The sequence below is a fragment of the Geotrypetes seraphini genome, chromosome 9 (assembly GCF_902459505.1).
Source record: "Geotrypetes seraphini chromosome 9, aGeoSer1.1, whole genome shotgun sequence".
NCBI classification, from domain to species: Eukaryota; Metazoa; Chordata; class Amphibia; order Gymnophiona; family Dermophiidae; genus Geotrypetes; species Geotrypetes seraphini.
In genome coordinates this window covers 187,986,767-187,999,104 of record NC_047092.1, presented here as the reverse complement: position 1 = coordinate 187,999,104, position 12,338 = coordinate 187,986,767, and the positions used below count along the sequence as shown (strand labels likewise).

Sequence of the window (12,338 nt, the reverse complement as noted above, 5' to 3'; positions counted from 1 at the left end):
TATTTTTCTGACTAGTTCTTCAAGCCACGATGGATGGCGGCTCGCATTTACGAGGCGCCAGAACTTTACCTCAGGCAAGTCAGCCGCTAACACCACCGCTAGCTCCCTCCTCCCGCTAACTTCCTCCTCGGCACTGCAAGAGGAGGGAAGCCAACGCATGCTGATGCTGCTAGAAAAGAGAAAACCGGTAATATCAACAGGGGGGAAAAAAGAAACAGCTCCCAATGTTGGACAGAAATTTGACACCCTCCCCTCCACCGGCGTCTTTGTTATCCCGGAGCGCAACTTCTAAAGTGGCAGCAGCTTCTACTTCAATGGATGCAGCAGGAAAGGCTCCCATGGGCTCAGTCTTGGCCTCGCGGTCCTTTCCTTTGGTGGAGACTAAATCTATTAAAAGTGTAAACAGAAATGGGGCCTTCTCTTATTTTATTAGAACCGGAGCCTATTCCTTCCCCCCCCCCCCCCCAAATGAATTTCTCTTTCTGCTCTTCACCATGCACCCTTTGATCCTCTGATCAAAATTTATTAGTAGTCCCATCACTTAGACACATCAATTAGAGAATGACACGGTGGCTGTTACCCATGGCGGAGGGAGTGCTCACTGTGGGCATGGGAACAAGGCAGAAGACGCTGGAAGGGAAATGGGGAAGACAGATTGGGGAGAAGACAGAGATGCCAGACTGGGGGGGAGCGGAGGGAAGAAGATGGATGCCAGACCAATTGAGGGGGTGGGTGAAGGGAGAGGCACAGTAACAAAGCAAATGGAAGTCGCTGAGAGAAGAGAGATAGTGGATGGAAGGAATTGAATGAGCAGATGAGGAAAGCAGAAACCAGACAACAAAGGTAGAAAAAAAAATTTATATATATATATATTTTTTTTTTTTTTGCTTAGGATAAAGTAGTATATTAGTTGTGAGGATAAAAATGTATAAACAAAGCCCTGCCAGCTGAACATCTCTTTCTCTAGTTCAGCAGCCAGAACTTTGATTTATAAGGAAGGAATAAGCTAAATATTGCAGTACTGAGGCTTGTATGGATGCTACGGGGATAGGGTGGTGAAGGGAATGTGGTCCGGGGATGGGGCAGTGACAGGAACATAATTTTTCCCCATGTCATTCTCTATCTTGTAGCTTCCGTATTTAGGAGTGCTTCGATGAACGTAAGAGAGCGAGTTGGAGTGAGGTTAGACTTTTGATAATTGATGATGAACCCTAGAGACTGAAGGGTTTGAACTGTGGTATGGATGGTTAGAAGTAACTGGTCCTTGGAATGAGCTATCAGGAGCCAATCATCTAAGAACAGAAAGACCATGTGGTGGTGTTTTCGCAGATGTGCTGCTACCACAGCCAGGCACTTCATGAAAACTCTTGGTGCTGACGAAAGGCCAAAAGGTAGCACCTTGTACTGGAAATACTGAGTCAGGAATTTGAACCTCAGGAAATGCCAGTGAGAAGGATGAATGTAAATGTGAGTAGGGTGGCTAACCAATCGTATTGCTTCAAAAGGAGGATAGTTAGAAAAGATATCATCTGGAATGTTTAGTTTTTGAGGCAGGCATTGAGAGGTCTAGGGTCTAGAATTGGTCATAGACCTTGAGTCTTTTGGGGAATGAGGAAGAAATGGGAATAAAATCCATGGGTTTGTTGAACTGGAGGCACCTCCTCGATGGCGTTGTTTAGTAGACGAGAGACTTTTGCCACAAGTTGTGGAATGTGCTAAGGTACCGCAGAAGGTGGAGGAGGTTGAGGAGTTACGTTGGGAAGGAAGTTGAGAAAAGAACCCTGGGCAATGATGGTGAGAACCAATTGGTCCGATGTGATAGCCTGCCAAGCTGAAAGGAAATTAGTTAGCACTGGTAAAAGGTCAAAATCCAGACGAAGGATTTATAGCTTTAAGCTGAGGCATAGATGGCTGCTTTCTATCTCTTGAACACTGTTTAGGTAGGAAGGAGGAAAATGATTGGGTTCTTTGTAGAATAGGTCGGTCGGTTATATAGAGCAAATCTACGTCGTGGTAATATTGCTGGAAAAACTGCTGATGATAAAGCCTTCAGTAAGTGAAAGAAGATGAGGACCGTTAAAACTGGTGAGACTGCTGCAAAGGATGCACTGAGCATTTCCTACTAGTTAAAGAATCTTCTTTCAGCTGTGAAACTGTTGCTTTGACCTTTTCACCAAAAAGACTACCACCCAAGTAGGGAGCATCTGCTAGTCTTTCATGCAGGTCTTCTGGAGATCAGACACTCGCAACCATGCTGAGCATCTAGATGTTTTAGCTATGGCTGCAGTTCTAGATGTCATATCATAGGCATTGTAATTGGTTTTGATGAGATAAGTCAATTCTTGAAGGGCGACAAGAAGATTTGGGAAAGTTTCAAGAGATGTGGACTCCCAACTGCTGCAAAATAGTGTTGAAAATGTAGAATTTGCAGTTGATGGGCAATTATTTTTGAAGAAAGCATAGAACCCTGGTAAACCTTGTGACCCATGAAATCAAGGGGGCGTAGGTTCTTACTCAGGGGTGCCTTTTGAGGTCTTTACTCGGGGGGGGGGGGGGGGGGGGGCTTTTTGAGATTTTAGCTTTCTTGATAGCCGACTCCGATACCATCGATTGGTGAAGAAGTTGTTGAATATCATGACCAGGAGCCTTGTGAACTTTATATTTGAGCTCTAAGCGCTTGGGCACTGTAGACAGTGAAAAAGTGTGTTGTTGTTTTTTTTTACCAATTTGCTAGTTGCAGATCCTGCAGAACTTGATGGTAAGGCGACAAACCCTTTCACTGGAGTTTTACAAGACTGTAGAACAGCTTGAAAATCTTTGCTACCCATTAGAATGGCAAGAAGAAACTTTCTGTAAAAACTTTGCAACGGAGTACTCTTTTCTGTGGGACTAGGCTACCTCGGCTGAGGATCAGTGACTGGTAGGATGTCTGGCTCTGACTAGGGTGGAGGAGAATGTGGTTCCTGCATCGGAGGAGAGCAGATAGGTGTACCTGGACCCCACATTGCTAGAAGAGATGGTACCACTGGACTTGAGGAGAGGTTCTTCTGGGGCAACCTGTTGAACATAAGTTGAACCATGTTGTGCTTCCAGAACAGGAGGAACCCGAAAAGAAGTCTGAAGGAGAGAAGCACTATCCTGCATAAACTTTTGGAGCAGGGCATTTCCAAGTTTATTAAAAATTTGTTATACCGCCTTATCAAATATTTCAAGGTGGTTGTACAATTAAATCAAGGGGGAACAAATAGTAACAAAAAGAAAAAACCCTGACATCATCAATTAAGACAACAGACAAATAAAGACAAAAGGACATACTGAAACAAGAGGAAAAGGGAGAACTACAATATAAATAAAGAAAAGAGAAACACAGAAAAATACAAAAGGGCAGGGTGACAAACTGAAGTGAACTGAAATTAAGTTTATAAAATCCTTAAAGGACAGTCAAACTTGGAAAGCAACTTTAAAAAGAAACGTTTTAAGGAAGGATTTGAATTTCTCCATAGATGTTGTCTCTTTTAAGGAATTAGGCATCGAGTTCCAAAGGGAAGGAGCAACAACTGAAAAAATGGAATTTCTCCTGGTATTGATGGAGAACACAACATCCTTGCAGATTCCTTCAGCAGGAAACTCGACCCCCCACGAGTAGACCCTCGACCCTGCCATTTTGCATCAGATATTTCTTCATTGGGGGAACTCCCATAATGACTCTCTTTGCTTCCCAGGACAATGCCATTTGCAAAATGTTTGCTGTCAGCGCCCAACTTCTCGAGCAATTACACAGAATGCTTTCTCCATACATTGGGGCCATGACATTCTCTACACTTTTCCTCCATTCCCTCTAATATCCAAGGTACTTCAGAAGGTTGCTATGGACAAGACTCACATTATCCTCATTGCTTTTCATTGGCCCCGTCAAATCTGGTATTCACTCCTGATGCTCCCCCAATTTCTCTCAGCGACCATCTGTCAACAGCAGGGCCAGTTATTTCACCCCAACCTTCACAGTCTGTTTGACAGCTTGGAAATTGAAAGCTCATTCCTCTAGCAGCAAGACGGCCTTCTATTAGAAAGTCCTATCACTCTAAATGGAAACAGTTTTCCATCTGGTCTCAAAATCACCATCAAAATCCTATAAACTGTCCAACGGAACACATTTTGTCGTATCTCCTGCATGTGTCTGGTCTTAAATCTAACTCAGTTCGATATCATTTGGCAGCTATCTCAGCTTTTCATATTCCTGTGGATGGTAAGCCTCTCTCACATATCCACTCATCTCCAGATTTCGCAGAGGTCTTCATAATCTCAAACCTCCCATCCATGATCCCCCTCCAGCGTGGGACCTGAATTTGGTTTTGGATGTCTTAATGCAAGACCCCCTTTACACCATTGGGATCTGCTTCACTTTCTTTTACTTGGAAAACAGTTTTTTTTACAGCTCTAACTTCTGCCAGAAGAGTTAGTGAACTTTGAGCACTGGTTACATATTATCCTTATCTTCAATTTTTTCCTACTAAAGTACTGACTCCTGCACATACCCAGAAAGCATAAAGCTTACCTAGGGGAGAGCACCGGCACATAGGCTCAGTCAGTGGACTTCACCAACAAGTGTGGCTGCATTCCCTTGCTGTCTACAGAGAACACCTGGTACACTATGTACAAAATGCAATAGTCTCCCAGGATCTAATTCTTTATGTGTATGGTTAGAGAAACTGATCAGCTGTGACATTTTCTAGTATAACCATGTTGTCCTGAATCATAAGGAAAGCAAGATGCTGAACTAAATGAGGTCAGTGCAGATGCCATTAAATTACAAACCAAGCTGCCTGTCTCTACCATCTCTGCTCCTCTGGAACCATTTGAAACAGATCCATTAGTATTGCTGCCAGAACACCTCTGAGCTCTCATATTTGATTGATTGTATTCCTTCTACTGTCATGGGTCTTAGGTTTATGTGGCTACCAGCATCCCCCTCAATACAATCTGTATTCCTGCCCTGTATGTTATTTTCTGTTACCAGTTTTCACTCATTCTACCTCTCTGAAAGTGCTATTTTCTCCTGCTGCTTTGGTTCACATTTTCAACATCAAGCTTTCAGCAGGTGCCACAGAGGCTAATGTAGTTTTATAGGGTAAGTGTGATGTTTATATCCTGGCTTACTGACAGATAAGATTTCCCTGTAATAAATGCTGAGATTCCGTCTGATCTTTCTGGACATCCTTTTTGAGTTTCCAAATGACATAAGCATGCCCGATTATATATCACAGGCGATTAGACTTGTGGGCGGACTTCAGGCCAATCTACTTTATAGCAGCAATAGTTTGGGAAGGCTTCTTAATGCTGTGGGTGGGCTTCATATGTTTTCGTGTCAGGCTTTCTGTTAAGCAGGTGCCTCCTGTGCTCCACCCCCCCGCCCTAAAATCCGTTTGGTCTGTGACACACGCGAGGTTGTTCGTTGTGCAGCTCAGCCGCGCGCCGCCACCTGTCGCGTTCTGGTGACGTCACGGGGCGGGGCCGGCCTCGCGCGAGCCATGCCATCCCCCGCCAAGCGCCTCTTCCGAGATCCGGATTTCCCGGCCAACAGCGCCTCGCTCTCCCGCCACCCGGCCGGTCCTCTAGCGCAGCTCGGCGGGGACGTGGCCTGGCTCCGACCGCAGGTGGGTCCGGGGCATTTCTATAGCGCTTGAAGTCCCTGCTCCCAAGAGCTTACAATCTTAGGTCAGCGCTCTTTGACTCTGCTTTGAGCCTATGGATTTTTAACCATTTCTAGTTCGCTTTGTCCAGCCTTTGGTTATGGCGGTATAGAAGAATTATGCTATGTGGGCCCTCAGTCTGGATTTGAAGACTGACCTATCGAGCGAGGGTAGGAGGCCCCCCCCCCCTCTGATGTCATTTCCTGGCCCTGCAACCAGGAAGTGATTTCAGAGGGCAACTAGGCTGCTTGCTTGCTTTGGGGGAGGAATGGAGGGTGTGAGCATGGGGTGGAGAGGTGCTGGTGCGCCCCACCAAGATGACACCTGGGGCGGTTCTCCCTCCCTCCCACCCCCACCCCTTACTACACGGAGGCAATTTTTTTCTAGGTATACAGTGCAGCAAGGTAGAAGGGACAGTCTGGAGTTGGCTGTAAAGGAGAAGTCTCATCCCTCAATAACAGCAAAAGCTAGAAAGAAGATGACGGGGAGCGGCAGACCCTGACTTTCTGTCAGGCAGTGTGCTAGAGCACTCCGTGGAAAGAGAACCTCTCCCTTCAAGCAGCAAAGGGACACCTCTTTTCTGATTATCACTAGGGGGATTATCACATTCACTTCCACCCCCACCCCCCCCCCTCACAGCTCACCTGATCCCATGCTTCCTGACAACAGGTACGAACTTTAGCACATAGATCGGCCAGGGATTCTGTTCATGCTACTTCCTCATCCAGCTTCATCCAAGATATGCACTTTCAAATGTACTCGCTAGGGACTGTTCCTCCTTATGGGAGGACCTGCTGTACATGTCAGGAAACCAGAGCTTCATGGTGTTGAAGTCGTATCTCCAACTCACACAGTACTTGGAATTAATTGGGGTGGACATCCAATCAACTCTGCCAAAGGTTACTTTCCTCATCTAAGGGGTAAATAGATAGCCTTTCTGGCCCATTGCATTTCATCTTCCATCAGTGTCTATTCAGTTCTGCCTAGATTCAGGGCAGATTAAAAGTAATTAATTTCATTTAGTTGCGAATTTTACAAGTTCTTTAGCATCCCTCCAGAGCAACACAGAACAGATGGGTTTACGCTCCTCTGCCAGCAGGTGGAGACTGAGACATAATGGTACAAGTGAGCTGTGCAGTTCCATCTGCAATCAGTCTGTTCTCAGTCTCCAGCAGGTGGAGCTGGTAAGCCTGTGCAGTCTTTCCCTGGTTTAGGGTAGGGCCTGTTGGATTTGTTTAGTGGCCTCCTTGTCCCTATTGTGGGTGCTAGATTGAGCTTGGGGACCCTTTTGGAGGTCCAACTGAGGTGCCACACTCAAAAGAGTCAAGTCCCTCCCCCCCATAACCCCCACCTCATATTTTATTTCTTTAGAAGAGTCTCAACTGTACACCTGGCTACCCTTCAGGCACATACTACAGTTTAGAGAGCCTGTGGGGTCTGCTCTATTCTTGCAGCTGTGGGTTGCGAGATTTTAAAAAAAAAAAAAAGAGTAAAACAGAAAAGATACAATCAAAGAGTTCTGCATTGATGAAATGGTCATAAGTAACAGAATTCTGTAACTGATGGAGTAGACAAATAGTCAATCTAGAGCAGTGGTTCCCAAACCCTGTCCTGGGGGACCCCCAGGCAGTCGGGTTTTCAAGAGATCCCTAATGAATATGCATGAGAGAGATTTGCATATAATGGAAGCGACAGGTATGCAAATCTCTCTCATGCATATTCATTAGGGATCTCTTGAAAACCCGACTGCCTGGGGGTCCCCCAGGACAGGGTTTGGGAACCACTGATCTAGAGGAAAGGGGATAATGATTTTGTTTTGATTGATTCGTCCACTTCTTTGTTCATTTTAAGATATATAAGAACATAAGCGTTGCCTCTGCCGGGTCAGACCAGGGGTCCATCGTGCCCGGCAATCCGCTCCCGCGGCGGCCCCCCAGGTCCATGACCTGAAAGTGTTCCCTACCTAACCTAAAATATCCATACCCTATTCGCTCAATGTCCTGTAAGGTAAACCTCTATCTGTACCCTGCTATCCCCTTCGCTTCCAGGAAGTCATCCAGTCCCTTTTTGAACCCCAGAATTGTACTCTGTCCTATCACCTCTCCGGGAAGCGCGTTCCAGGTGTCCACCACCCTCTGAGTGAAGAAGAACCTCCTTGCATTCGTTATGAATCTGTCTCCTCTCAGTTTTTCTGAATGACCTCTTGTTTTAGTTGTCCCTGCTAGTCTAAAGAATCTGTCCCTCTCCACCTTCTCTATGCCTTTCATGATTTTATAAGTTTCTATCATGTCCCCTCTCAGTCTCCGCTTCTCCAGGGTAAAGAGCCCCAGCCTGTCCAACCGTTCGGCATATGAAAGGTTCTCCATACCCTTTATCATCCTCGTTGCCCTCCTCTGGACCCTCTCGAGTATTGCCATGTCCTTCTTGAGGTATGGCGACCAGTATTGGACGCAGTATTCCAGATGTGGGCGCACCATTGCTCGATACAGTGGCAGGATAACTTCTTTTGTTCTGGTATAACTACTTATTCCTGATATCAATTTGATGTGTATCTTAATGGCTGGAAGGTATATTATGATTAACTAGTGTTTTAGCCCGTTACATTCGTTACAGTAACGGGTGCTAGAATAGCCCTACCTATACCCTGACTCTGACCCCACCCATGCCCCACCTCTATCATGCCCGGACCCTGCCTCTCACTGATCTCAGTCCCACCACCTCACCTTTCACCATTTCCTTTGTACCCTTGCATTTATCACCCGACAGGGTCTTTACTTACCCGAGGAGGCAGCAGCAGTCCTGACGTACTAACCTTTCCTCCCTCAGTGCCCCAAAGCAGCAGTGGTCCTACCGCTTTTGCCATCTTTCCCTTTCCTGTCCCCCTCTGTCCTTCCCCAAGACCATCTCTCTCTCCTGCCCCCTCTACCCTCCCTGAAGTCTATCTCTCCCTGGTCAGAGCATTGCCTGTGTTGGGTTGTTGTTTTTGATTTTTTTAAGACATTTAAATATAGAGCACTAATTTCTCCAGATCCCAAGAGGAATGTGGTTTTTAAAAGGTTTGGCTTAAAATGCATAAAAAGTCTAAAAGCGGAAAGCACTTATCATACTCGCCCGACGGCTGCCCAACCGTTTCACATTTTTCGTCAGGGGCTGTGCTTCCATAAGCTATTGCACATAAATCTAAAAAAATACATACAATCAATGATTACTTGAATACTAATAAAGTGCAAAAACGAGCAAACAGTGCATAATTATGAATGTTCTAAATCTCTAAAAATACTAAATACTAATATATATTTTAAGAAATTACATGTTACTCATGGTATAAAGACGGAAAATACTTGTTCTATCTGAACCTGTAATCAAAATAGGATACAAAACACTCTTCAGCCCACAAACATTGTTGTGAACCGAAGCAAACATAGCTCTGATTCATTTCTATAATAACAAACATACTGTTATAATTATAAATGAACACCCTAATTGTAACTCAATGAAAATAGATGACTTTTGAAATCAAAACGTACTCTCAATGAAATGTACACTACCAATCGCAAACTACACAGATAGGTCAAAATGGCAGCAGCGTCCTAAACATTAAATACTCTCGCCGCATTTGCCAATCAATCCTAATACAAAACCTAAATCACAATTTAACAAGTGACAGCGCCTTTCAAACATTATTAAAGTTGATACAAACTACTTACTTTATCAGGCAAAATTCATATAAAGTTCATGTACGCCTCATAATTAATACCCACACAACAAAATGTTGTGTCGGGCACCCTGAAAGGCGGCGTTTTTAAACTCATGACCGAATGTGCCTGACCAATCAAAATACTTGCAACGTGATGATGACAGCACGCTGCAACGTCAAGTCAGATTTTAATTAAACGTAAAACTGTGTGATTCAATGTTACTAAAGACTTAAAGCCACACATCTTTACAGTAATTGTATCAGTTGTAATGAAACTTGACACATAATGTAGTGTCATTAAGAAAAATGATTACAACAACAATTGATCTGATAAAATAAACGAGTGGTAGTGACATACATTGAGAGGCCCTATAGTTATTTACTAAAGAAAAAGACAAAGAAAACGGAAACATAAAAAGAACAGAGAGGCTTCACAAGAGAAATTCAAAAAAAGGCTTTCCATTTTATATTGATGTTAAGTCCCATGGGTTCCAACGACTTCAATCGGTGGATCCAGCGTTGTTTTCGTTGCACTAAAAGTCTATCTCTGTTGCCTCCTCTAGGGTTGTCAATTTCAGAATCGATGACCATACATTTCAAATGAGAAAAGTCATGTTAATAATCAAGACAATGTTGGACAATGGGAGCATCCATCTTATTGCATTTCAAGTTGGACCTGTGTTCACTTAAGCGTGTCCTAAGGCACCTTTTGGTTTTACCTACATAAAACTTTAGGGCAAGGACAAATGATGACTTAGATCACATACATACTGTTGCAATTACTAAAGAATCTTAAATCATAAGTCTTGCCATCTTGAGGATTAATGAAAGTTTTAGACTGGAGCATAATGTCACAACTTTTGCAGGATCCACACTTGTAATGTCCCCGGATATCTCTAATAATATGAGGAATAGTTGAATCCGATGGTCTGATGATTTCTTTTAAGTTACGTCCTCTACTGAAAGCTGGTCTTAAAGGAATATCCGAAAACACAGGGTGAGTCTGAACAATCTTCCAATTGTTCTTTAAAACATAGGTTAACATGGGACTGGCATTAGAAAACTGTAGAACACAAGTCTGAATATCCGGATCTGTTGTATTGGTATCTGTATCTTTTTCCTTTAACAAATGTTCTCTATGGTTATATTTCCCACGTTTATAACATCTCTTCAGATTATGCTTATCATAACCCCGGTCTTGTAGATCGGAGACCAATCTTTTGGAATGCTTGGTAAATTCATGGTCACTGTTGCATATCCTCCTGAATCTTAAAAACTGTGTGAATGGAAGATTATCTCGAAGGTGTCTTGGGTGGCAACTCTGGTTATGAAGAAAAGTATTGCGATCAGTATTTTTCTTAAATATTGTAGTTTCAAAACCAGAAGGAAATTGCGTTATTGATACATCCAAAAAAGAGATAGTAGTGTATGAAACATTATAAGTAAACTGAATATTGGAATTACAAGAATTGAGCCAAATAACAAATGACTTGAATTCATCTAAAGATCCAGTCCATAACACAAATGTGTCATCAATGTACCTCTTCCAAGTGTGTAATTTGCTGTTAAATGGTGAACAAAAAATCCAATCTTCCTCAAACTTATTCATGTAGAGGCACGCAACAGAAGGAGCAAAAGTAGCCCCCATTGCCACACCGCTTTTTTAAAGATATTAAAGAAAAAAATTTTCTTTCATACAAATCCTTGATAGTGATAAAACAAACTCACTGGGAACGCGATGACCATCAGAGAATTGTTTATCTTAAAAAGGGCAATAATTATTTGATTAAAAGTGATGTCTTGGGAAACATAAGGTCTGGTTGCTTAATTTTACTTGTTTCCTTTTTTGTGTTCTCTATTTTTTGAGATTTCTGTTTTTTGGACAATTTTTGTTCTCTTCATTTTTTGTTGAGTTGTTGTGTTGTTTTAAATGGTTTGGGCCAGTTTTCCAAACATTTGACTCAGTGCAAAGAAAAAAAAGAACAGGAAGTATTTGTCATTAGATAGTCTGACATTCCAGGAACCAAAAAAAAAAATCACAACTTCATTGCTGTAGGCCAGAAAATGGCAAGTATTTACCAGGTGTGGGAAAAAAACTTCTGCTTGGACTGGAGATCCTAAAGAATTGTTCAAAAGATCGCCATCTATTTTCTATAGAAGGAGAAGAAGAAGAAAAAAAAAGACATGCCGTGATGATGTTAATTCATTTGAACCTGTTACACGATTTCACCGCTCAGGAGAAGGAGCACGCAACGTGGCCAGGCTCCGGATCGGCTCTGCACTGGGAGGCTGATCGCAGCTGGGGCATATGCCCAGGGAAGACTTTAAAAATGTGGTTCAGAGGGACCCGGGCAACTCTCGCTGCAGCCATGAGCCCATCGGGTCCTCTGCCGAGGGCACAATGCCACGCCACTCACCGGCCCGTTGCTATCCACCGGCGATCCCGCCATCTTGTTGAAGAGTGCCGAGTGGTGATGGAGGCGACGGAGGATTAGCCGCTGAAGGAGGAGAATGGTGGGGAAGGGAGAGCAGGTTCAGGGCTGCCAGGGGGGAGGGAAGTGGGGAGGGAAGAGGGGAGGAGTGAGCCCGGCTGAGACTGGCAGGAAGAGGAAGGCGGGGCAGGTGAGGCTATCAGGCAAGGGAGAGAGGGGATGCCAGGTGTGAGGCTGGGCAGTCAATGGAGATGGGGGGTCAGGGTTGAGACTGGCAGGCAATGGGAGGAGAAAACAGCTGCCGCGGCTGACATCCGCCTCGGGGGAGAGAAAGAGAGAGAGATTCGCGTGCATGCGCACTCCTACCTGCAGGAGACTACATCGCATGGAAAACAAGCGCACGCAGGTGGGAGTGCGCATTCGCGGCTTAGGGTTTTATTATATTATAAGATTATATAGTTATAGATGATATATTATATAATTATATGAAGTAGTTAATGGAGTGTGGGTAATTGGGAG

General features: G+C 44.0%; 1 protein-coding gene across 1 annotated transcript in view; it reads left to right on the top strand.

The window, feature by feature from the left end:
• Positions 1-5,447: 5,447 nt before the first annotated feature.
• CAPN10 (calpain 10) overlaps positions 5,448-12,338 on the top strand; it is a 61,533-nt gene continuing 54,642 nt past the window's right edge. The window contains exon 1 of the mRNA XM_033959316.1: positions 5,448-5,654. Within this exon, the coding sequence (XP_033815207.1) occupies positions 5,529-5,654 (126 nt within the window). The 5' untranslated portion in view covers positions 5,448-5,528. The remainder of the gene's footprint in view (positions 5,655-12,338) is intronic.